General features: G+C 37.3%; 1 protein-coding gene across 2 annotated transcripts; it reads right to left on the bottom strand.

The window, feature by feature from the left end:
* Nucleotides 1–79: 79 nt before the first annotated feature.
* Nucleotides 80–27,638, bottom strand: LOC125848733 (vacuolar protein sorting-associated protein 54, chloroplastic-like). Of its 2 annotated transcripts, XM_049528656.1 has the most exons (20): nucleotides 26,614–27,636; nucleotides 23,163–23,225; nucleotides 22,715–22,794; nucleotides 21,873–21,990; nucleotides 20,300–20,374; nucleotides 19,255–19,411; nucleotides 18,932–19,020; nucleotides 16,412–16,668; nucleotides 10,492–10,663; nucleotides 10,307–10,390; nucleotides 9,951–10,217; nucleotides 9,797–9,882; nucleotides 9,257–9,410; nucleotides 8,433–8,514; nucleotides 6,746–6,825; nucleotides 5,218–5,379; nucleotides 4,246–4,313; nucleotides 2,025–2,105; nucleotides 878–1,102; nucleotides 80–434 (listed from the first exon to the last, which is right to left on the bottom strand). In XM_049528656.1, the coding sequence occupies exons 1-19, from the start codon at nucleotides 27,400–27,402 to the stop codon at nucleotides 970–972; spliced, it is 2,997 nt and encodes a 998-aa protein (XP_049384613.1). In that variant the 5' UTR covers nucleotides 27,403–27,636; the 3' UTR covers nucleotides 80–434; nucleotides 878–969. The 2 variants fall into 2 exon arrangements, with proteins under 2 accessions (XP_049384613.1, XP_049384614.1); XM_049528657.1 differs by lacking the exon at nucleotides 4,246–4,313 and having other exon boundaries at nucleotides 80–426; nucleotides 26,614–27,638.

Here is a 27,638-nt window from a genome sequence, read left to right as displayed (position 1 = left end):
ATATAAGATTAGTTAAAGATTCCTTTATGTTTGTATAATTATAGTAGTTCTATAAGATATTACAAGACATATGAGATAATGGAAACAAAGTTTCACTCTTCATTTTGGATTAAAATGTCCAAAGAGACCTCTTAAGAAAGGCCTTGCTACATACAGTTTGCTACAATATACACTACCCACTGGTCTCTACTACAGAAAATTGTTTTACCCTTTTCGGAATACGATAATATGTGCTTTTTTCCTCTAAAAACAGAAAGAGGGAAAAAGAAATTCTATTTTCCTGGGATAAAGAATACAATCATAATGAAGTTCAAGCATGTCTGATCGATCACAAATTTGTATGACAATTACAAATTGTTGTTATGGACTCCTCCCCTCAAAACTTGATTCTGCTGTGGTAATAAACACCAACATCCTGTAAGAAGACTGTACATCTGCAAAATTGCAAGAATTAAAGAGAGTAACCAACAAGATAAAATTCCAAAAAGATATTTGCCTTGAGAAATTCGAGCGTAAGATTATACTGCTCAGTAACTTATTACGGAGTACATAGGAAGGTAAAACAAGAAAACTCGGACTACGTCTGAACTGTGAAGATAAAAAACAAAGAATAATCGGAGCATATTTTTAAGAGAAGTCTATAATCAATGAACTTCTGTAATTTCTAGCTTACTCCTTAATTTCTACATTTTTAACAACAAAGTTCCCTAGACTTGTCTACCGTCATGGTCAAAGTTAGTCTAGTTATTAATAGAGATGAGAATACCTCCATTGTATCACACAATGGTCGCAAGTTCCAAACTTGCATTATGTTATATCACTTGTGCCTGCAGCTTCAGTGTGATGCATATAAATAGATTAGAAAATCCAGACTTACCTCAAGTCAGTTATACAATGTTGCTGCATAGTCTTCAGGCATTGCCAGATTGACCTATTTGATCTTTATGAAATACAGGCTACTTTACAAGGCTATTGACCAACTTCCTCACCAAAATTTTTTGCCACAAATTCATCAAGCTGTCCCCAATTAGGAGGATTAGATTTGCTAACTGAAGGCAATGATCTGATACATGCAAGAATATGCTGAACATCGCAATACATTCTGTTGCAAAAGAAAATAAGTTAATAGTCATTTTTGATGAAGAGAAAACAAGTTAATAGCCATAACACTCAACAGAGGAAGAAGTGAATGACAAACACAGGCAATAAGAAAAAAGAACAAAAAGAAAAAAGAAACTTGTCAGCCTTCAACTCTAGGATATATTTGTGTTACTAGATGCCATCAAGTTGTTGCTTAAAGTGACGAGAGTAATGCAAATTGAGAGATTATCATATCATGTGTTAAGCAATGCTGTTCCTTTTAATGTGCGCTTTTAAATAATGAGGCGCAAAGTAATCTAACCAGACGCAATTGATTTTTTTGTGTGTGTGTTTGTTTACCAGAAGCAATTGACGCTTTGAAGGAGATATAGAACACAACAAAAGAAAAGGAAGGACAAAACAGGGCATTTTACTATGTGATTACTAGGAGTCTTCCTCAACACGTCCATTTCCAAATTTTCATTTTCTTCTTTTTTCATGCATCTTGAGTTTGTGATGCCTCTTCTTCTTCTACTTATGTTTAAATGCTTTCTTCAAATAAAGACTCCCCAAAGATATCTATATCGTTATTGCACGTACACGCGCACACATACAGAGTCTCTCTGGCCATTATCAGGATTCTAGCATTTTGTTAAGTTGATGTTCTGGTGCTCTTTCTTTCCCTCTTGTATCCTAGATTCAAAAGCCTTAGCACATTATGTAGGCATTATAGGAACTTCAAATAGGCATGGTGTAACATGGACCATATTTTTTATACTAGCATGGAACTATTGTTTTGACAAGAAAAGTAAGCACTCTAGGAAAGTTGAAATGATGAATAAATTAGCTCTTGGGAAAAGAAAATAACAATTCATCCGACAACACAGCATTACATTGATGTATCTGAACAAAAAATCATTTTACACACTAAAATGAAGCCATACCTTTTTTTAGCATGTGGACTGCTGATATCCAAGTGCGAAAACGCTTCTGAAATTTGAGAATGGAAGATAATAACCACTTGCCTGCAAGTATGACATTCTTTTTAAGCAAGAATTGATATACTAAATGTCAATTAAAGCAACGGATATAGATGCAAAATTACTTCATGCCAGCACTGAATATATGAAAACGAGGAAAACCTTATGAAAAGAATGAACATATAATAATGAATAAACAACCACCACAACAACAATGATAAGTGCTTCTAATGAAAAAATAGAATAGCTTTAGAGAGAGAGTCCTTGAAGGGGAGCCTTGGCGTAACTGGTAAACGGGTTCGAGCAGTGGAAACAACATCTTGCAGACATGCAGGGTAAGGTTGCGTACAATAGACCCTTGTGGTCCAAAGAGAGAGAGAGAGAGAGAGAGAGAGTGTTCTTCTCCCTAGAAGCAAGAAAATTCAATGTTCAACCTTACAAGGATGTTTTGACTTCGCCAATACTGATCCTAGATGGTGAATGCAGGAAGAAATGAGTACTTAGTGAAGATCTTGGTCGGGAGGGTCGAGAAGAAGGTCTAACCCTCAAAGCTGATTGTATGTTCGTCCATAAGTGTTGAAAATTTATCTTAGAAAATATTAACAGGATATGTCAAGATACCCCAGTGCGGAGGTGTGAGCCGGCTATGGATGGTTTCAGCAAAAGTAGAGGTATACCGAAGAAGTATTGGGGAGAGGTTATTAGACTGAACATAACACAGTTTCAGCTTACCAAGCACATGAACATAGATAGAAGGCCATGGAGGACACGAATTAGGGTAGGGGGCTAGTAGGTAGCAATGCATGTCTTGTCATCCGCCCTTACTAGTAGTTGTAGTATTGCTCCTGTAGCATTTCAGAACATAGTTACTTTGTACTCAAATGATGGAAAAGGCTATAGCTTAGTAAACTGGGAAACTGCTCTACTTAGCAAAAGACAGAGGGAGGCTGGGAATTAAGAACTTGAAACTACAGAATGAGAGCCTACTGAAGAAGTGGTTGTGGAGGTACACTGAAGAGAGAAATGCCCTCTGGAAAGAGGTGATCATAGCTAAATATGGTGAGTAAAACCCTTGGTGTACAGAGATCACAACAGAACCTTATGGTGTGGGTGCATGGAGATCAATTAGAAACTTGTGGTCACAAATGGAGACAAATTTATAAATCAAGGTGGGAAGTGGCACTAAAACAAAATTTTGGAAGGATGTTTGGATAGATCAATCCCCTCTTACGGATCTCTTTCCAGATCTTTTTCAAATTTGTGGAAATCCTGATGCCAATGTTGGTGATTGCTGGACTGAACAGGGCTGGGATCTAGTTTTTAGAAGACTTCTCAATGATTGGGAGGTGGAAAGGGTGGCTGAGATATTAGGGATGCTAGGCGGAGTGATCATCAACGCAAATGCTACAGACAGGATGTTGTGGAAGCACAGCAAAGATGGCCTTTTCTCAGTCAACAGTGCTTACAGAAGAGGTCTCCAGGTGATGGCAGGGAGACCAAAACACCTCTGGAACTATTTTTGGAAGGGGGATATTCCTACAAAAGTGAAATGCTTCACTTGGCTAGTGATAAAGAGAGCTTGTTTAACACAAGAAGTACTTCAGAAGAAGGGTAGACAGCTGGTCCCTAGGTGTTTTTTATGCAATTTGCCAAGTGAAACTAACAGCCACCTCTTCTTGCACTGTAATTACACTGCTCAAATCTGGAATTTGCTCCTTAGCATCTCAAATCTGAATTGGACAATGCCAGAACGTACATCAAACGTGTTGAAGAGCTGGGTAAGGAGAGGAGGCACCAAGAGCCAGAAGAGATGGTGGAGGTTAATACCATCATGTATATGGTGGTCAGTTTGGAAAGAAAGGAATAGTAGATGTTTCGACAATAGATCCAATTCCATACACAAGGTCAAATGGAATTGTATAGTATCTCTACTTTTTTGGTGTAAACAGTTGTGTATAGTAGATACAGATCAGATTGTAGATTTGTTAGGAAGTTTGTAATTGACACTTTTTGGTGGTGGCCAGCATGCCCTTAATGCTGAAGAATACAACCTTACCAGTTTCAAGAAAAAAAAAAGAACAATGCTGTGACAGCTGCCAATAAAAGATTATTCTGAGTCCCCCCAAAAGACTAAGGTTCTTTTGCTCTGCCCAGGACAAATTCAGGAAAAAGTTTAAAAGTTCACCTGAAAATAGCTTGAACATCTAACTCATGCAGGGTTCTAGATAAGACACGTTGAAGAAGGCCAACTTCCTTCAAACAGATTAAGAAAACAAATCAGTTAGATACAAGTTCCTGTGTTAGTAACGTTTCACAAAATTTTAGAAGAAGAACATCATAAGAAGCAACATTAGAAAGTAACTTGCATGCAACAACTATACAGAGAATCAAAGTAAAACTGTAACCTCCAGACTAAGATAAGAAACATCAAGGGTAGCAATTGAAAGCGAGAGCAGACTTGCATAGGTTTTACATTGCATCAAATATCAGAGAAATGTCATATTTGAAATTAGTTCACTAACTCAGCAATAGACAATTGCCTGTAAATTTCAAACAGGGTTTGAACTTTTAGCCGTTAATATTTAAGGTCAATTCACTGTCACTTGACAAACCCAAATCTATTACAATCAAGAAGGGTTGGAGTAAAACATGGCAAGTTGCAATCCATTGTGTATCTATGCCTTTTACCTTCTTTTTTTTAAACAAGGTAAATAATTTTATTGAGAATAGGAAGAATTCCTGTATACAAGTGTTTCTCATATGGTTTATACATATGGAAGGAAAGAAAAAAGATAGCACTTAAAGAGAGATCATGATACAAAAGTTGGAAGAATTTGATACACTATTTTGGTCTTAGAGAAATTATTGGTGCACATTGTTTTTGGTGTAGACGGTCTCACTCGGTAGAAACTGTTGAAATTCTAGATGTATTAAGCTCCCTATAGAAGACTAGAATAGCTCCAGTTTCTTAAGAGTCTTTTGATGTAAATATGGTGCAAGTACAACCAATGTACTGAATGATCTTAATCATAGATAGAAATACACAAAATTACCAATTTTTAAAAAGTGGCTGCAAATTCACAAGGACACAAACATAAGGAAGGGGTGGAACAAAAATGGGGAGCAAGAATTGGGCTTACTACAGTATAACTTGTACCTTAGTGATAGAACGAGCAAATTGACTTGGCTGTGTATCAGTATTTTCTGGCCTATTCCAACTCTCAACAATCTGTGGCAGCCCACGGAGGTGGACCAGCAACCTTTCCCTCATTATTTGCACCAACTTTGAGTGTATCTCATCTCGGTGCACCTTATAGTCCTGAATTTCATGCAAAGATCTAGAGTTAAAATAATATTTCCCTACCAAAACCTTGGATTATGAGTCTGATAATCTCAGCAGTCAGCACAGAAAACTTTTTGATTGGGGCCCACGGCATAGTAGTGATTGATTTATACACAGAACTAGCAAACATATTCCTCTATGTTTATACAGTAGAATGGGAAACGGACAAAATGCAATTGTCATGTGAGAGATAAAAGAAATAAATTTCACAAAATAGGAGAAACTGGAAAATGCATGGTTGGGGATAAGCAGAACCCCGTGGTTATTAGAGGAAGAGTATTACAACATGAATTACTAACCTATTATAGAAGCAGGCTACCCCAAGAAGGTCGACGCTGAATTGTTTTACGCACTCTTTTTTTATCTTCCTTTTAGTTTGGCAACATATTGCAATATAAGGAAACATCTCGAGCCAAAAGATACTCCAAGCCTAAATTTTAATGGTAGAAAGGTCACATGAACTTTCATTTTATTCCAAAGTTTTTGCATTTATAAATAATTATAAGTCACTACAGCTAATAAGATGCATTCATGTGATAGATACAAAAGGAAGGAACTAATCACAGCCATCTCTCTCCACTTGGTGTACAAGTGCCAACGTACTGAAAATAGTCCAAGAGATCCTGAGATTCTGCTTTTGGCTTCCACTGAATCTTATAACAGCTTTAACTCTCCATATGGTCAATTTATATTTTATTTTTTGAGAATAGTAACATTTCTATCCATCAGTACAAAGATTGCACTGGCATCTGAAATCCAGAGAAAATATTGTACTGGCATCTGAAATATCGAAGCATGGACTTCCTCATTTCCAGATAATCAGACCAAGCTTCTGAAGAAGAAATGTTTTCAGTAATATTGTACAATTTGTCTCCAGAGGTGAAGTAGATCTTGTTCTCCATGTTTTCAAACAATCACAGCGCGTGATTAGAGAAAAACACATAACCTGTTGTTGCTGTAGTGCGGGAATCTCGGAGGAAGAGTCTCAGGGCCTTACCTGAAAATCCTGTCTGGGAGCACTTGCATATTTCTGGTGATATCGTCAATTAGGAGATATCAAAAAGTGATTTTCAAAAGATACCCCCCCCCCCACACACACACACACACAATTGAATACATTTTCTCTTTTCTTCACAACACGTTTTGTGAGTACTGGCATAGAAAAATATTTATAGCATAAATATAGATGCACAGACAGGGAAGGAAAAAACCCTATTTCAAAAAGGAGAATGTTTCGCGGAATTTTTTATTGTATGAAATAGACCAAGAACAGAAATATATATTAAGTTAGAAGTGGATTTAAGCAAAATGCACCAACAATAACATATAAAGATTTCAATACCTGTGCTACACGATCAACCTCCAGAATCAGCAGTCCCTTGCGCGTCTCAGGCACTTTAAGTAACAGAATCCTCTTGAGTTCTTTGACAAATACAAAACTTGTCAAGAAAAAAAATTGAGTTCTTAAATCACAAGGTACTTAAATTAAGGTATTTCTGGCACATTTTCATTTATGAGTATGCTGAGACTTCTATGTAAAGCTGCTTATAGATCCATATTATGCCATGTATCGACCAACATTGCCTAAGGTAACTACTCAAGTGAAGGTTTCTTATGCCGACGCTATATCAACAAATTGAGTTTATTAGTTAAACTGTTAAACATTCTTGGTCTTTACTTTCAGATAAAGAAAATTTATTGAGTGGCGGTAGTAGTAGTGATATGATTTTTTAGTCCTATCAAAGATTTACATGTCATAGAAAATATAGAGAACTTCTAATGCTTATTATAGTAATAGTACATAGTAACAACAACAACAATAATAATAATAATAATAAATATTAGAAGTTCTCTATATTTTCTACTGGCATATAAATCTCAAATAAAAACTAAAGAGTCCTAGAAAACGTAAGACCTAAAGTAAGCATGGTAATGTGACTAAAATATAATCCCAACTAATAGGTATTGCCCATTATAGATCATTTTCATATTATTGTGCCTTAATTTTGCTAGGACTAGGTGGACTGAACTCCAAGAGATTGTGTGTCCTTCAATATAACTTCTTTCCATGTGATTTTATGTCTGCCTCAGCTTTTTTTAAAACCTCCACTCACCATAATTTCATTTTTGCACCTACAGACCGGTGCATCTAGAGGTAACACAGGACATAACCAAACCATCTCAACCTATGTTCTCTCATTTTATCCTCGATATGTGCTACTTGTACCTCCTATTGAATGTGATAATTTCTAATCTTGTACGCATGCACTCAATCGTAGCATGCGCATCGCAGCAACATTCATCTTGTGGATCTGTTGCACACTTGCACTTCAGGCGGTTTAACATCCACTCCTATATAACATTGCATGTCTTATAAATGATCCATAGAACTTGCCTTTTCACTTCAGTAGATATTCTTTTATCAACACCTTGGTAGCAATTCTCCATTTCAAACGTTGTAACATCTTTATATCATACTATTCTTTTTTATAATGAAAAAAAATGGATGTGTAATATCATACTATTCTCCTTTCTCAAAAAAAAATATCATACTATTCTCCTGAGACATCGAACCTAGATATCTAAATTATTTACATCTAGGCATAGCATTCCCATCGACCCCCACCTTAATTTCACTCATTCTTTTGTTGACTAAACATGCAGTGCATCTATGCAGTCTTACTTCTACTTATTTTTTTTTTCTTATGAAGTAAGAAATCTTACTTCTACTTTTCTTAAAACCTGTACTCTCAGGAGTGCCTCTCATAACTCCAATTTTTGGTCAACGTCCTTGCTTGTTTCATCAATAAGCACAATACCGTTGAATCCTAACACCAGAACAGTAGATCGAAAACTACACAAAATAGTAACCTTAGCATGGTTTTACTTAAGAAAGAATGTCCAAGCATGAATTTTTGTCTCTTCAGACACCTACCGGATAAATACACCTGTAGACTAGGAATTGGACAAAAGGTGGAACCAAATAATCAAGACATTTTGTAACTGACAACCTTATCATCATTACATACCGGGAATTATGGTGTATGTGAAACTGATGACTTGACTTGCCAAGGCCAAGTGTTTAGAAGTAATAGACTTCAAACCTGAAACCTGTAAAACTTATCCCAGCTAAGGCACAATGATATTGCATTCATATCAACTAGGGAAAAAATGTTGGGGGCAAATAGTCAGTAAGAAATGCACCCATAAAGTCAAGTAAAAATCAGTAGTGAACTACAATTACAGTTGCCTTCCAATCTTTGTCAATGTTCCAGGAATAAATCTTTTGATGCCCAAACATCTGCCACCATACATTTTCTGCCAATTTTTAACCTTTTAAAAATCTTTTATTCCAACAATTCTAGTCCAAAGATGTGGAAATAAGAAACCCAATCCTCTTCAATAATTTTTATCGCCTCCTTTCTCACCCCATTCTCCAGGGTAATTGGATGATGGCTAGTAAAAGGAGAGTCAGAATATATCAAGGGCAGGAGCGGCACCGCTTTAGCTACGGGTTAGGCATAATCCAATAGCTTTGACTCAACCCCCATATTTGTTTTTTTGAGAAAAAATCAACCCCCATATTTGTGTTAAAAAATTCATTTGATATGTACAAATAATTTTTCCAGAATCCACAAGTTAAAAATTCTGGCACCGCCTCTAATTAAGGGATAAAGACAGTTAAACTTCTATATTGTGTCTAGTTCATGAGATAAAAGTGGGATTGAAATCAAGAACATACTTGGTGGCTTGAGTACCTTTGGCCTACTAGTTTTTTTTTAAAAAAAAATTACTGTCCACAAAAAAATCAACAATTAGCTAGAGAATATATAATCAAGAAACCAAAACAGACCTGCATTGCTCCAGCACCAAGGACAAGCTGACAAGTCCTTGTATTGAACAATTTCAAGATTTCGACAACACGGTGAACGACTTCTGAAGATAGGCCCGGCAAGCTATTATTCATCTCAATACACTCTGACAACATCTTTACCAAAATCAAGCCGCTGAAACACAACAGGAGAATTGTCATCTTTGAAGGGTGAATTTATCGTAAGAAAAAAAGAAAACTGTGAAGGGCGATGCAGCACTCTTGAATCGAAGTCCCAGTAAAAATCCCCAAAAAGGATTAAGAAGGCATGTTATCAGATAAGTTCTCTTTTCTGTTTCACACAGAAAAGAAAATGCAACATGTAGAGACAGACAAGAAAAAGTCACACAAGAAATAGCTCTAAACCAGTAGTCTTAACTCTTACGAACTTAGTGACCAAGACACCAAGGGCAGAGAAGAGAAGACATTGAGAGGGAAAAAAATGAAATATGAAAAATCTGAGAGTACCAGCTCCACCAAAAAAGAACAGACGACTTCATCAAATTGAAAGGAATTACTAACCAGTTAACCATATGATACCCAACACCTCTGAAGAAAAGAAGTCTAGTAGAAGATTTTCCACGCTCTCTTGAGTTAGTTTCATTGCTCTGAGAAGAATTAGTTTCAAATCAGCATTAGTGCTTTCAGTTTGCCAGCTGCATCATGAAGTACTAACCTGTGCTGTACTCTCTAAACGTGGAATAGAATCAGTGTGCTCTGCATTTTGTGATATCTTTTGAAGTCTAGCTTCTGCCGTAGGGGAACCATCATTGCCCAGGACCATCTTAGGGCTGCTTGGTTCAATATCAGCTGAAACCTCATCAGCAAGTTCACGGGTCTCAGATTCTGAGCAGAACAGTGATGTGACAATTGCCTGAAACTCATCAGGGACATCAATCTCAGCCCAATTTTCCTGGTCAAGAATGGCCCTCATCTTTGCCATCTGAATCAACCAACAACAGATTTAGTCTATAAACGCAAGAAGCAATGAGTCAATGACACAGATAAAGCTCAACTGAAGAAACAACTAACCCTGGATTCGTGTTGGAAATCAATAAAGGCCTTGGCCTGTGACTGCAATGTTCCCCGAATACTATAACTCAATCTTCCACCAATCTGTATATATTGGCAAAACAGGCATCAATACAACTGAAATACATATATGGAACCAGTAAAGTATGTATTTTACAAAACAAAATAATAATAGAGAATCTCACCTTCTCAGTAGCCGTTATAAATTCTTGAGTGATGTTATATATATTTAGAAACTCCTGTAACCTCAGTCTAGGGTGGATAGGAGAACGCACTCCAAGGATCTTTGCCCATCTGCCATGAGCAGCATCACAAGCTGCAAAAACGGCTTCTGCATTCTCTCTCAATACATCAGCTCTGTCAAAGAAAAAGTCGTGGGATAAACATTTGGAAATTCTTTAAATACAACTTATGCAGATGCTAAAAATAGAAGCCAACAACTGCAACACATGACGGGGCATTTTGCTGTTACTGATTAGAATGTGAAACCTTTAGCCACTTTTAGTGAAGTTCTAATATGCCTAGAGTAACCTCTGATCATAATCCTATCATTTTGGAGTGTGGTGACTGGGAACAACGGCACTCCTATTTTAAATTCGAGAATTGGTGGCTAAAAGTGGAGGGATTTAATGAGATGGTCCAGGAATGGTGGAATGGCTTCATAATTGAAGGGTGTCCAGACTATAAACTGTGCACCAAATTGATTTTGCTGAAACAAAAATTGAAAGAGTGGAGTAGGAAGACCTTCTCTGAAATGGCTAACAGGAAAAACAGTCTTCTTGAGGAACTGGCTGTTTTGGACAGAACCCAGGAAGACAAAGAACTATCACAAGAAGAAATGATGGTTAGGGCAACAATACTTGTGGAACTTGAAGTAGTGGCCAAACATGAAGAAGAATTTGTGGCTTAGGTCACAGGTTCAATCCCCACACCATGCAAAGCGAAGCCTGGTATTTAAGTGGAGAAGGGTAGAGGGGCGGGCCCATTATCCACCGATTTTAGAAGGCTGTGATTGGTCCAAAGGGCGGGTCACAGACGGATTTCTCGGTTATCAAAAAAAAAATGGAGGCAAAAATCTAGAACACTATGGTTGAAACAAGGGGATAAGAACACCAGATTCTTCCAAAGATTGGCAACATCACATAGAAGGTACAACACAATAGATAGATTGGTGATAAGGGGCGAGGAAGTACAAGAACCAGAAGAAATAAAAAAAGCTATGATAGATTTCTACTCCAATTTATACACCGAGCCTGAGCCATGGAGACCTACTTTTGTTTTGACAGGATGTCCTACAGTTTCCATAGAGGAGAATGATTGGCTTCAGAAACCTTTCACAGAATCAGAAGTGTTGCAAATTATCAAACAATGTGATGGAGACAAAGCCCTTGGTGATGGTTTCACTATGAGCTTTTTCAAGGTATGCTGGGATACATTGAAGGAAGATCTGATGCAGACTACTCATAATTTTCACCAAAGGGGAATCTTTGAAAAACAATTCAATGCGACCCTTATAGCATTGATCCCAAAGAAACCTGGAGTTGTGGAACTAAAGGACTTCATACCTATTAGCTTGATTGGGGGGGTTTACAAAATTATCTCTAAACAACTGAAAGACTTAAAACAGTTATTGGGAAACTAGTAGATGGGCACCAAATGGCATTCTTGAGAGGGAGACAAATTCTTGATGCATCCCTGTTGGCCAATGAACTGGTTGACTCAAGGGTTAAACAGAGGAAACCAGGGATCATATGCAAATTAGATGTTGAAAAGGCCTTTGACCATATCAATTGGAATTTTCTCCTCAAAATTTTGAAAGACATGGGTTTTGGTAGTAGGTGGATCAAATGGATCAGCTTTTGTATCTCTAGTGTGAAGTTTTCCCTTATAATAAATGGCAACACAGAAGGTTTCTTTCAATCTCACAGGGGTCTTAGGCAAGGGGACCCCATGTCACCTTTCCTATTCTTGCTAGCTATGGAAGGTCTAAATCACATGTTCAGGATTGCAAAAGCAAATAGATGGGTGAAAGGTTTTAGTGCTGAGAGGGGAAGATCTGGAAGTATCGCATCTGTTATATGCAAATGATGCCTTAATTTTCAGTGAAGCAGAGTCAAGTCAGATCAGGCATCTTAGAGCCATCCTAACTATTTTTTAAGGAATCTTGGGTCTTCATGGAAACTGGTTGAAAAGCCACATCTTCCCTATCAACCAGGTTGAGAATTTGCAAGAGTTGGTTGCTATTTTGGGTTGTCAAGTGGACTCCTTACCAACTCAATATTTGGGGTTGCCATTAGGGGCTAAAAATAAAGAATTGGAAGTGTGGAGTGGGGTGATGGAAAGATGTGAGAAAAAATTGTCCAGGTGGAAAAGTCAATATCTATCATTAGGAGGCAGATTGACTCTCATCAAATCAGTACTGGATGGCCTCTCAACATACATGATGAGCCTTTTCCCTATACCAAAGAGCATTGAGCAAAGATTTAACAGGGTGAGGAGGTCCTTTCTATGGCAAGGAAACAAGGAGAAGAGAGGTTACAATCTGGTGAAATGGGATGTTTTGACCCTTAAAAGTCAGCAAGGGGGGCTTAGTTTGAAGAACCTCAGAAAACAGAACACTTCTCTTTTGCAAAAATGGCTTTGGAGGTTCTGGCTTCTGCTCAGAAGAGACTGAACAAGCCATCTGGAGAAGATTTATAGCAGGGAAATATGGTTTACTTACTCAATGGACAACTGAGGAAGCTGTGGGCACCATTGGGTGTAGTGTCTGGAAAACCATAAGAAGACTGTGGCCTCAGTTCAACAATAACATCTCAATAACTGTGGGTAATGGATTAAAAACTGACATTTGGAATGAGGTGTGGATTGGAGAAGATAGTCTTAGAAACTCTTTTCCACACCTATATACCTCAAGTCTTCAGAGGAATGCCAAGGTAGCCCAAGTTTGGAGCCAATATGGTTGGGATCTCTTATTTAGAAGAGCATTTAATGACTGGGAACTTGGAGAAGTTGCCAATTTATTGGAAGTTCTAAACTCACATCCAGCTCTATCTGTGAGACATGACAAACCTAGATGGAAACTACACAGCAAGGGGGTGTTTACAGTGAAATCATGTTATTGGAATCTTAACACACTACAGACAGAGCTAGACAGATGGCCTTGGAAGCTAGTTTGGAAGACCAAATGCCCTCCAAAGGTGGCTTGTTTTACTTGGTTGGTATGCAGAATGGCATGCCTAACTCATGAGGCTTTACAGAAAAGGGCTGGCAGATTTGCTCAAGATGTGTCATGTGTGAGCAGGAAGAAGAAACCAATGATCATCTATTCCTTCACTGTAAGGCAGCTTTGAGCCTATGGAACATGTTTTTTTGTTTGTTAGGAGTTAAGTGGGTGATGCCTAACACGACAATGGAACTCCTAAGCAGTTAGAAAGGTATTGGCAACAGAGGAAGAAAAGAATTCTGGTGGAGAACTATCCCAGCATGCATATGGTGGACTCTTTGGAAAGAAAGGAACTCAAGGTGCTTTGATGGACAAAAATTAACTTACAGAAAATTAGAATGAATTGTATAAGCCTTTTGTTTTTTTGGAGTAAAAAAATCTGATAGGGGAGATAATAGAATTAGTTGATTTTATAGGAAACTTGTAAAGAATACCCTATGTGGGATGTAAGTTTCCAATTCATCATTTTTTGGATGATGAATCTTTTGGTGTGAATACAAGGTTACCCTTTTCTCAAAAAATTCAAATATTATTAACAAAGAGCATTAACTAGCCCGTATACCAAAATGTAGAAAACCTTACAAAAATACATGATTTTCTACGAAAGCCACCCATCATCATACAAATAGCAACTTCATGGGTGCACAAAAAAGAAATAAAGGAAAAGAGGCTATTTCTCAAGTGTATGAATTTTTTCTCTATTCCATCAAAAGCTTTCTCGTTCCTCTTTCTCCATATGGTTCACATCAGGGCTAAAGGTGCAACTTCACATGCTCTGCATCTCCTCCTCCATCTTCTACGAGCCCAGCTAAACATCGTTTCTTTCATAGTTTTCGACATTACCCACTCAAAACCAAGCCATCTCATCAGCTCCCTCTCCCCCATAACGAAGATGCTACCTGGCAATGTAAGAGTACGTGATCTATGTCTTCCCCTGATTCTTGTACATGAAGCACCAACTATCAGACGTAGTCTTTCTCTTCCTCAATCTCTCCGCAGTCAAGATCCCCCTCCCCCCTCGTGGTTAATCGTGTGAAGAAGCACACTTTTCTCGGTACTCTCGGGATTCACATCAAGGTATGTGGGAAAACAATCTACTCTCTCACCAAAAGCTTCACATAATAGGACTTAATGAAAAAGACTCCATTTCCCCTGTTCCCCATTTCCAAACATCCTGACAATCCATAGTAATTTTTTGTTGGTGGAGCAAGCCAGCAATGTTTTCAAATTCTCCAAGCTTCCCAGTCTTGTAAGTTTCTGCTAAACCTCAAATCCCAAAACACTTCACCCCCTTGTAAATTCCACAATTGTATAATCGACATCCTATTTTGGCAAGAAATCCTCTACGTGTTAGGGGAAGTGAGACTCAAAATAGTGTTTCCACGCCACCAATGACCCCAAAAACTCACCCTACTCCCTTTACCCACTCGAAAAGAAGTACTCTCATTGAACTCTTCCCAGCCCTTTGAAATATTGCTCCATAGCCAACAACCGTAGGGGAGCGTTGAATTTTTAGTCCCCCCCCCCCCCCCCCCCTCCATAACCCCAATCACCCCCTCCAAAAAGCATTTACCTCTACCCCAAATCTCCATAACCATTTTCCTAAAAGTGCCTTATTAAAGACCCTTAGATCTTTAAATCCAAGGCCACCTCAATATTTTGGTGTGGTAACAGACTTCCAATTCACCAAATGAAACTTCTTTTCCCCTCACGAGTCATTCCATAGAAAATCTACTTCTAACAGTGGGTTCATCATCTTGAATTAATAATTTTTATGATCTGCGGTGCAGCCTGATAAATATTCTTCATACTATCATAAGGATACGCAAGAGACTCTATCCTCTTTTGTAATTCTATTAAACTTCCAGGGTGATGTATATCACCGTCACGTTTAGCATCATCCAACAAATCAAACACAGCGTTTTGATATTTAGATATTGCCCCAGATTTACGATCATAGTTATAGAAATCAGTTTCATTGAGCCCCCTATAAAAAGGATATAAGATATCTCTTACATGAGAATAAGCTCGAGGAAAACATCCACTTAAGAGTGGTTTAGGGTATTGATATATCATAACTGTCTTACTATTTACGATCTACGCGTAATTGGATATAGATGCTGTAACTTCTATCCCTCCCATATGTGAGGCTTTTATATCCTATAGATCATCAATAGTGTATATATACTTTTACTATAGTGTATATATACTTTTGATCATCAATAGTTTAATAGGATATACAAGCTGTAACATATTAGAGGGATATTTATATCCTATAGATCATCATTACTCTATATATAATATCTGCCCTTTTTCCAACTTCTCTGTAACACTAGCAGAAGCTTGTGCTTCTTTAAGCCAACCACTTTAAAGAACTCAACCAACACAAAAAAGCTCCCAGTTCAGACAGTCTCTCATCAATCACCTAATTTGCTTTTCAGAATAGTCCTGACGTTTTACCAACATAGGCTTGTAAAATGTAACACTCAGTGAATTCGGGTTAAGTTTGAAATCATTTTATGTTTGTGGTTAGACCGGGACTATTGAATCTGTGAGATTTGGGGTAAATTACCTGTCCTATTTAAAGATAGTCATGTCTAGATTCCAACGTTACCCGTTCGTCAATCTGAGCACCATACAAAAAGTTATGTATGTTATACTAGAGTCGGGCATAGAAATCTAAGTGTTCGGGTGGGAATGGGGGTGCGACACACTGGCCATCGCACTCAACCTCAAGGCGATGCCCATCGCACCCAAGTTGGCGCCGTGACCAAAGCGGTTGAGGAGGAAAAATTGTTGCAAGTGTTGGACACAAGATTTCTGGTAAATAAAGAGAAATCAAAAAGACGAAATATAAAAGAAGGGATAGGAATGTGAATAACCTGAAATTTCTCGATAAAGTCGATGGCGTTATACCATCATTTCCATTCCCGTGAGCAGAAGAGACCTTGGCAGAGTTCCTTTGCACAGAAAGTTGCAGCGAGGAATTTACCTGATCAGCGGTTTCATGAGCTGTTTCTGAAGCTGCTGCTCCAAGTGCAATTGCAGCAGCAACTGAGTCAGCGGCATAATGGCCATCAAGATGGCACAAAATCCACTCAATGGCTCTTTTAACTTCAGATGCCTGTGCTAAGTGTGCCTGCATTCACTAAAAGAAAAATATCAAGTTATATCATACCAAATCAGATGGAACAAAAACAGGTATCGTTAAGACAATTGCACAAAGCACTTTTCCAGACAGCTGCATATGGGTAACCAATTATTCAAGACAAACCAGGAATCCAGATCAAAACTATCCCCATTTGGTTGTGTATGCAACATTTCTCAAGGAAAATATTTACCATGTGAAATTCTATGATCATTTCTCGTGCATGGGAAAAACTATAATTTTGTGGCTTTGATGCTAGTGGAAAGTTTTGGATTGTCATGATAGTGTTGGATGAGAACAGCAAGTACTGACACGTAGATATTCATAGAAGGAATCAGACATAAACAAAATGACTGGTGCCCTTATGGCACATACATTTGGCTTCTCATTTTTAGTTTAACACGTTTTATTTTATCTCAACTATTGAAGACCAACTAAACAGCTATAAATAGTGAACTATTAGTGCGCCACCAAATGAATCACATTTTGGGTGATGAGTTTGGAAGGGATACCCAGCACCAAGAGTCTACTGGATACGTACATCACATGAAGAGGGGCATACAAATGTGTCCAATATGTTCTTTTTGTGAGCAAAAGGCAGAGACAATCAACCATCTGTTTTTACACTGTAAAGTGGTTAGCCAACTATGGAACCCGTTCACTAATTTCATAGGCATAAACTGCAGTTGATGTGCTAGATTGTTTATAGGCAGCAGTTTAGAGGCTTAAGATTAAGACTGTCTTTCTCTGTAAGTTGTTACACTTCTAAAGGGGAGCTACACTTTTGTTGTAGTATACCTGTGGATAATAGACTAAAGCTACCAGTTTCAAAAAAAATAATATGGCACTAAAATATGAAATGAGAAGCCATATACACTACAATGACTAGTAATATTTCGTCACTAAGATTATGAACCTTGTTCAATAAGTATGATAATCTCGTGGAATAATTACATGCAGAACCAACAGTAACAACTATTTAATTCATCTGGTAGACAACCCTATACCAGAAGCAGTATTGCAGAACTTCAGCTTTTAATGGAAAGGAAAAAGATCTCGGAAAGCAGGTTATCAGCAGTTAGAGTAGCAGCACCCACAGAACGAAAACCTATCTGCCATGCAAATCAATTTATTGAAATTCAATAAAAAAAAAAGGGATTCAGGAAGCAACTTAGACCAAGATCTAAGCAATTTATACTCCATCAGAGCTTAAGGCTCAAATCGAATGAGTCCCATCAAACAGCGCAGGTACATGATAAGGCTAAATCAGTTGACAAATATTAAGGCTCAACTAATTTGACATTAAAAGAGATATTTGTTTTCTACCAAAAAAAAAAAAGAAGAAGAGAATATTCAATGAAGCAGAGTTGAGGCCTGTCTGGAATTTGAAATGGAAAAAAAAAATAGATGAAGAATGGTCTGCAAAGATCATTTAATTAGAAAGAGGTTTTATTCCTCACAAAAATAGTACATGTAAAAAAACCATTGACCAAAAATGATCACTTAACTTGTAGCAAGACCTCATAGTTACCTACCTTTGAACATTTCTTCAAAGAGGATTAGTATGAAAAGATCTTAAATGCCGTAACTTTGGCTCCATAGAAAAGGGGGTATGGGACTAAGAGATTTTAAACATCAACCTCTTTTTGGTTTGGGTAGGGGACCAAGAAAAGGTGTGTTTTGTAAACTCTTTAAGACTTATCCAAAAAGGAGTAAATTTATTTTCAAATGAGCCTGAAGATATTTGGCTCAAACATTAAAAGCTCGTGAGCTTGGATCTCTTAATATATATTAACCTACGCCATATTTTCCTGTTGGGTGCTTAAGTTATCTAAACGAAGAGCATCTTAAGTGGTAGCTCAGACTCAAATGATTAGGTTTAATTGGGTTCTTGAATATGAACAATGAACAATGAACCTGAAAGTGCATGAGCTTGGCCAGCTTATTTGATCATAACTTACTCCTTGCATACTGTGTGGCATCAATCAACCAATCAAGTAGGCCTCAATCCCCAACAAGTTGAATCAACCATATGAATCCTCTATATCCTTTCCGTTCTATTCATGTCCATTTTATCCAATTTACTTAGGCATATTAGAGGTCATTCAAAAAGAAATCCCCTAGATCTTCCACTAATCCCTACATCGATATACAAATCCTTTTTTTAATTCTTCAAAGGAAAAAAGGGAAGTAACATATCATTATTGCAGCATAATCCCGATTGAACAAAAAGATACAGTGAGGTACACATTACCTGCACTATCAGGAAAACAGCCTTCAAAAGATGAACAAAACATTCAGGCGACAAGCTTCTCAATCTACTGGCAAGGGATGAGCTTCCACCTGAGTAAGCATATACATGATATCAGGAACTATAGCATGAAATCTACCAGCACACTCCTTTGCATGAATGATGAAGTTGCATCACTAATCCTTAGCCACATCTTTTACAGAACTCTATTTTCAAATTACAAGAAAAGGAAGAAGAAGAGAGCCAATCTTTTGCACACCAAATTCATTTGCATCTGAAGCTCTTTCTTATAAAAATGAGATGTGAACCTAATAATATACACTCACCATCAGCATCAACTGCTCGTTCTCCTGCAACAAAATCTGAATCCATAGGTTGGGCACCAAGCACCCGTAGCAGTTCTTCAACTGCCATCTTAATGGCAGTTTTCATATCAGCCGTAAGAGTGTCACGGTATATTCTCAATACAGCAGGGAGTTTTGCCTGGATATTACAACAGTCAAACATAACCAAATATTTTTACCAAAAACATCATATAAATTCCAAACACTCTAAAAATGCTGACGGAAAACATATACGTAGACTTTACAACTACAAAACAACCCAGAATAAAATTTGTTTCATTTGGCATAAATTGCAGCCGGATTGGAACCGATGCTTAGTCAAGTTGATGACCAATAATTAGTCAATCACAAGGACACAGAAAATGGTACATAAGAGGGGTAAAGGGATTGTAGTCCTCTCTATTCACTAATCACTATTTCCTAGAATCTTCAGCTATGCTCCTCCTCCATTATTCTCTTCTAAACTGAAGTACATAAATAATAAATTAAGACAATCTTCACCAACACTTGTTACTTCCAGATAATACATATACTCCATTTAGCGACGTATCACTGTTGCAAGTGATTAAACCATAGCCAGCCCATTACATCAGATCTTATACACACAAAAGTGAAGAATTTGTAATAAAATCAATGTCAAGAGGGAAAAAAAATTGAGAATATGATAAAATCAATGCCAAGCCAAATTTTCTCAACAAGATACTGCTCTATTTGGATAATGACACCTCTAACCTCAATTCAGCTCTGAAAATTATTCATTTCTTTATTTACACTTAAGGAGTATAATCCCATCCAAAGCTACACATATTTTAGCTCGAATAGTACCATTCACCTAACACTGAGAAAGAGTGATTCTGCATCTTTTCGAGGGTGTTTTGTTTTCTATACTTGACAGATAGCATGATTGTGATCATGTCATGGCATTCAACAATCACCATTTACCACCCAAAGAAAATCAATACGCCACCAACACTTTACAAAACAAGTTAATACCAATATTACTCAGTGAAAAACTAGAGATACTCACGGTTCTAAGCAACCCAATAACAAAAGGAAGTAGCCGGTCTCGCAAATTATAAGTGTCTTCTTCATCTAATTGAACCTGCAATACATAACGTCAACGTTCAGATGACTGGTCGTCGAGTAGCATGATGACTGGGTTCACAGATCCAGTTAAACTAAAGGATGATTAAAAAGGAACAAGAAAGAAATTCCCTCAACAATTAGAACATTGAGCAACAGAAAAAACATAAATTACATTTAGAATCAAGCATGGAACGTATTAAATATATACTCCAAGGTCAACCAGAAAAAGATACAACTTGAAAGATTCAGACACTTAAAATATCGTCTGTTATCTTCCTAGCCCCTCAAAACCTAGTTTCATGAACCAAATAGGACAGATACCACTAAGGCGCTAACAGGAGAACTTCCACACCAGATAAGTGCCACAACAGATCTATGCAAAGAAGATAGCACAGATTAATTTGTTACTTTAACATTTTTCATTAGACAATATGGTGGTAGAACTCAGAGCATTACTTAAGTGCATTAAAACACAAGCCTTTGATGGTAAGCAGGTTATCATGCATCAAAGCTGCTTTCTTAATTTTAGCTTTAGAGACATCATCCTTAGTTACTGATGACCTATCCACCTTCCTCCAAGTATATGGAAATGGGCTACTTAAAAGTAGTACAAGCCTCTTATCCCCTTCCTTCCTACTTCATAGCTCTCTTTTTTTCTTTTGTTTCAGGAGGGGAACTGAGGTTGAAAATAAGCATTAGTTTGAAGGATCCCGAAGATGAAGGAAACTAAACTCATCCAAAAGAAAGGAAATTTGCAGTAAAAGAGAATGCCTGAAGTTGGGTGCAACATGGCAATAGCTAATGATACAGAAGCCGTGATTGAATTCTTGAGTTCATTACACAACTTGTAATGAGGCTTTCATCTGTAAATAATTGCCAGCAGTTTTGCTGCTCTTTAGCACAATACCCTTTACCCATCCAAAAAAAGAGAATGACTGGAGTTGGGGTTGGCAAAGACAAATAGGGAACTATTACATTTGCAAATCATTATTTTGTAGTGTTGTAATGTTATAATAGGTTTTCGCTTCTTACAGTGGACAAGGGCTTATAGAAGACATCTTGAAATATAGTTTAGGTAAGAACAGTAGCGTGCAGGATAATTTAAACAAAACCACCAGCTATCTAAACGAAACAACGCCTACATCCCTTGACATTCTTTGTTTCATTTTCTTTTTCTGACAATCACATGCATCCCTTCACATTTCAAGAGCTTGCAAAGGTGCTTGCTACTTGGTAAATTAAAGCAGACATTTTCATTAAAAACGTCCTACTACTAATAGAAAGAGAGTACGAGTACCAAGTACCCAGAAAAAAATTTCTTAAATGTTAAACTCAATATTGTGTTCAAATCATCTTTTCAACTGGTGATATACACAGAGTAAAGCTGTTTTTCATCTAAACTGTTTAGTAACACTGTTTTCTCCAAAAGTGTAGCAATTTTTTCAATTTGATTTGTGCACTGAAAATATCTAAACCAAGTACATCAGTATACAAGTACATAAAAACATGCTTACTTCATGGCCTTCTCCATTCATGGAAATTGTCGTCTGCACTTTAAATTTTGATGTACTTAGAGCATCCACGTTGCCAGCTCCGTGTATAGATATACGCATAAATTCTGCTGAAAGAATGCTACAAGACTGGATCCGGTAAGTTACAACATTGTACTAAAGATTACTTTGAAAATAGTGTGGTGTTATAGATTCTAAGTTCAAAAGATGTATTAAAGGAAATATAAAATAGTGGAGCACAGTAGAATGGTAACGTTTTGCTGCCAAAATGTGGAAATACAACTCGTAATCAATACACTGGAAGGAACTAGCAACAAACTAGTGCACTGGATGGTCATGCCCTAAGCATTGGTATTTTAGCTAATTAGATAAATCTAACATGTTAGCTGTTAGAAATTTTATCTAACTAACCCAAGAATGAAAACAGAAACATAAAATGAATTACTTCTTTATTTTGTATCAGAAAACGGTTTGTAAACCCCTATAAAACTTACAACATAATCATCCAAGAAACCCAAACAATATCTATGCAAACTGGACAATTTGGTTAATCCTTGAGCAAAGAAAACGAAAAAAACAACTACTTTGGTCACTACATAATACACATGAGATAATAGTTAGTTATGGATGTTATCATTAATCAAACAGAATCAGAAACGGGTATTACTATCACAACTGTCTCAATAAAGATATTAGCAGACATTAGCCACCAAATTTTGCTACAGCAAATTGAAACAGTGTTTAAGCTTTATTCATTTAGCATTATCAAGAACTCAAACACCTTAAAAGGTATCTTCCAATAATGTGAGTGAACCTACACAAAAATCCAATCCGAATAGTCTAACCTGTTAATGGAATCAATTGAAGCGGCTAACTGGTCACGAACATGGAGGAAACAATGTAGACCAGCTAATTCATCTCCATCCTGTTAAGTATAAATGAACATTGACACTGCAGTAAGTACAAAGGTTATAACAGCTTCATCTTCTATAATAGCTTTTGCAACAGACAATCCACATAGTTGTGCCAAACATTTTGCATTGAAGCAAATAACAAAGCTTGAAGCCTATTAACCAAATAAATCTATCTATCCACAAGAAAAAATATTAACCAACTGGATCACAAAATAGTTCGCTATATTCCAACTTCAAGTTACAGAAAGGGATAGCGACCAGTTTGGCCTCAATGAACACAGAGGTTGATCAAGGTAAAAACTAGTTAGGTAGTGTTCAACGCCTAGAAGAAACTAAGAATTAAAAATGAGCAGAGAAACAAAAAGACTTCTGTACATACCAATAAATGTTGTAAATCATCTATAACATCTAAAGCTCCGGCACAATCTGCAGATGCAACAAGCTGCATAAATATGTGAATATGTGTCAGATTATAACCATTCAATAGACCCATATCTTTTAAATAAGAGATATTATTTTAATATAATAAAAACAAACACTAGAAGGTCTGGAAAATCAGTAACTTGTCAATATGGAGAATAAAACTGAAACATCAAATTTTTTGAGACAAAAAATGAGGAGGTGGGAACTTACAACCCACAGGGAGCAGAGAGCATCATCAATAACATCTACAAACTTGACATTTTTCCTGTATAGTCGACTAAAACTTCTACTTCCCCACCATATCTTGTTTACACTAATAATAAGAAAGGCTGAGGCAATTCATCTTAACTTTCTGGATGTTGCTGCTTTTACCTTCAAAACATCTTGCATTTCTTTCCTTCCATATTGTCCACCATGTGCATTTTAGAATTTCAAAGGTATTCTTGGGCATTACCCAACTCACACCTAGTATACACAAGAACATATTCCACAAATTTACAATTGTTTTGCAGTGCAATAACAAATGGCCATTGATCTCTGCTTCTTGGCCACATAGAGAACACCTTGAGCAAAAGGTGTAAACCTCTTCTTTGTAACACTTCATGAGTTAAACGGGCACTTCTAATCACCAACCATGTAAAACAAGAGACTTGTTGAGGAATTTTGACCTTTCAAATTAACTTCCAAGGAAATCACTGTCAATGACCGGTTATTATTCATTCTCTAGTAGCAAGACTTTACTATGAAGACTCCCTTGCAATGCAGATTCCAAATTGGTTTGTCTGGACCAATGGAAGTGCCTGAGAAAGTGTTCAGTACCGGAGCATACTTGCTACTCCATCAACTTCCCAATTATTTAGAGCCCTTTGGAAGATTAGGCCCCATCCTTGAGGGCTTCACATCTGAGAGACAGTGGCATCTTTTGTAGGGTTATGATGTGTAGGTCTTCTGAGAAAAAAGCTTTTAGATTGCCTTCTCCTATCCAGTGTTCATTCCAAAAATCTGCTTTCATACCATCTCCCACTTTGATGGACATGTTGGTATTGAAGTTAGGCCACATCCTTCTGATGGTTTTCAACACACTACAACCAAAAGTTCCCAAAACTTCCTCAGTGGTCCAAAGATTCAATAGTCCATATTTATGTGTAATGAATTTTCTTAAAGCCATATATTAATTGCAAAATCTCCAGAACCACTTCTTAAATAGACTAGCACTGTGTAGACCAAGGTTCTTTATGCCCAAACCTCCTTGATTTTTTCTAAGTGTTAAGACATCCCACTTCACCAGATTGTATCCTCTCTTCTCCTTGCCAAATGAAAGCCCTCCAGTCCTCAGTTTATTGATCTTCCATTCAATGCTCTTGGGTATAGGGAACAAGCTGATGATATATGTGGGGAGGGCATCCATCACTAATTTACAAGTGTTTACCTCCCAGAGATAGGTATTGACTCTTCCATTTCACTAGCTTCTTATCACATCTCTCCAGCATTTCACTCCAAATTTCTAGCTAATTGTTTTTTGCTCCCAATGGTATTTTATAGGTAGGGAAGCTACTTGGCAGCCTAGGTTCTCAGCTAAGATCTGCATATCATCAACTTGATTGACTGGCTAGAGGAAACTCTGTGTCAGTTAACATGTAACCCAGAGATGCCTTCAAATATGGTTAGGATTGTCCTTAAATGTCAGATTTGTACCACTTCTGCGTCATAAAAACTAGAGAATCATCTGCATAGAAGAGGTGTGTAAATTCCATATCATTGCCCTGAATCCTGATTGTCTGGGCAGAGCAACCTTTCATCCACTCATATGCATTTGCTTTCCAGATCATGTAATTAAGCCCTCCATGGCTAATATAAATGGAAAGGGTGACATAGGCTCACCCTATCTCGGTATTTCCATTTATGATTATAGGGAGAATTTCACACTGGATATGCAGAAGTTTATCCAGTTAGATCCATTTGCTGCCAAAACCCATGTCTCTTAGTATTTCAAGTAAGAAGGCCCAGTTGACATGGCCATACGCCTTCTCAATGTCAAGTTTAATTCTTGGTGTTTTTTGCTTCACCTTAGACTTAGAGTTCCACCAATTCATTAGCCAATAAAGCTGCATCCCTGATTTGCCTGCATAGTCATTTGGTGGCATTGGTGCTCATCCACCAGTTTTCCCATAACAGTCTTTAGCCTTTTAGTGATAAGTTTGGAGATGATTTTGTACACTCCTCCTATCAAACTTATCGGCCTGAAGTCTTTTAACTCCTTTGCTCCATACTTCTTTGGGATTAATGTAATAAAGGTATCATTTAAGGACTTCTCAAAAAATTCATTATGATGAGCACCTATAACTTTTCACAAACCAAAGAATACATTTTTAAGATCCTTTTACTTTATGTGTGCTCTTCCATCTATGAATTGCCTTTGCTCTCTAACCTTCTAATTGTTATTGACTGATCAAACATTTCTTTATAATCATAGAAGGGATGACCACCCATTTGATGCTTATCTGAGTAACATTCTACCTCACTACTCAAATGACTTGTACTGAATGAGTTACGAAATAGGGCAGTATTCCTTTTGGTCTTAAAATAAGAGAGCAAAGGTTCTGTATAGTATATGCAATTTCCTTTAGAGAATTATATAATATTATATGCCAATTGTGGACAGGATATCAAAATGAACTAAATGTGTCTGCCTAAATACTCTAATAGGTCATGGGTCAAAGTTATGAGATTGTATGTAAAAACTGATCTTTTGGATCTGCTCTCTTCCACATAAAACTTGATACACTTTCTCGAACCAAGTATGTCTAATTCAAATCTAGACTGAAGTATCACCATCATAAGAATTCAAGTTGCCACAAGAATAGTTAACTTTTCTACCAGGTGGTTACAGAAAAAATAAGACCTAATATCTTGCTTGCTGTAATTCCACATCATCATCTCGGCTATATTTATAAAAACTGTGAATCCTATAATAGATTTACTTCCTTTCATGGATCCCACAGTATTTTTAACAACAAAGAAAAATAACAATTCTCTTCAATACCTATTTCTATCAGCCTTGTACAAGCAGCTACTTTTTTTTTTTTGAAAAAGGTAACTTGTATTATGAACAAAAGAAATACTCAGTAGAAGTCCACTAATACTTACAGCAAAATTACAAAGGGAGAGGTGACCCTACTAATGCTTCATAAATAGTCTAAAATGACAAGCAGCTACTTTTATGACAAAGCATGAGTTGCAACAACTTCACTCTATATCAGCAGATAAAGGGTCTATTTACATTCCTTAATTCATAGAAATCCCAGCAATTGTTCCCAAGTTCTTATATCATTTTGTTCACAGAACTTAGACAAGAAACCAACATAAGATATACATAACGGAAAAATATTAAAGAAATCAGTACATACCAACTTGAGAGTTGAAAGAGCTTGATTAACATAAAGTATAAGGTTCAACTTGTCCTGGTGCGAAATCAATTCACTCCTCTGAACATTCAACTCTTGTACCTTTCTAGCAGATCCCACCAAATTGTCATCCAAGAGCTTTATAGTCTCCTTTAATTCCCTTATCCTATCACACCCCACAACAATCTTCGAATTTAAATCCTCTAACTGACCTTGTGCCTCAAAAAAGGAATTTGATCTCAAGGAAATCTCCCTAACCAAGTGCAATTCCACTACATCCAAATACTGTGATAGCTTCTCCTGTGTAACCAAATTTTCCGCAGTGGTCCTAAATGGGCAGGCAGCTTTAAAAGTAGCACCATCCTCTAACTCAAAATCCTCTTTGAAGTATAGCGCAGGGACTTCCTTCAAGCAAGCAACAAGGGCATTTTGGTCGTCTTGATCCTCCAGTGACTCAAACCTCGCGTGCTGTTGAATGTCGTGGAAACGAGCATATGGGTCGGAGATGGAAGAGAGATAGGATTGGAAATCAGGGACCCGGGTTTCGGATCCGGGTTTGGGTAGAGTTGATAGAGGTAGGAAGTCAGGTGTCGGGATAGATGATGAAGTGGACCACCACCAGAAGCCATCGGATTTTCCGGCATGTGGGTTGTTGAGAATGGAGGCTAAGCTTTGGCTATGAGGGCTGCTGCTACTGGCATCGGAAATTGATTTGGTCAAGAATGGAGTATTGTTGATAGTAGAAGGACGACTTTCGAACCTTCCCGAAGAACGGGAAGGCTGAGAATCCATTTTTGTTACTCTCAAGAAGATCTCAGGACCATATATGTATGTAATTATAGTGTAAAAGTGTATGTGATCTCAAATGAAACTCAATTAGATAGAGAAAAAAAGGGATTCTTGGGTGTTTGAGTAGAAACTTCGAGACAAGATGGATCTGCGCTCTCTGCAATGGAGAGAGGAGTTAACGGAGGAAAGTGCCACCAAAAGGCAACAGCAAGGAGGGAACGGGTTGGGGGGAGAAGTGA

This window comes from Solanum stenotomum, chromosome 12, assembly GCF_019186545.1.
Source record: "Solanum stenotomum isolate F172 chromosome 12, ASM1918654v1, whole genome shotgun sequence".
Lineage (NCBI taxonomy): Eukaryota > Viridiplantae > Streptophyta > Magnoliopsida > Solanales > Solanaceae > Solanum > Solanum stenotomum.
Note: the sequence above shows the minus strand (reverse complement) of the source record. Positions and strands in the feature narration are given on the sequence as shown.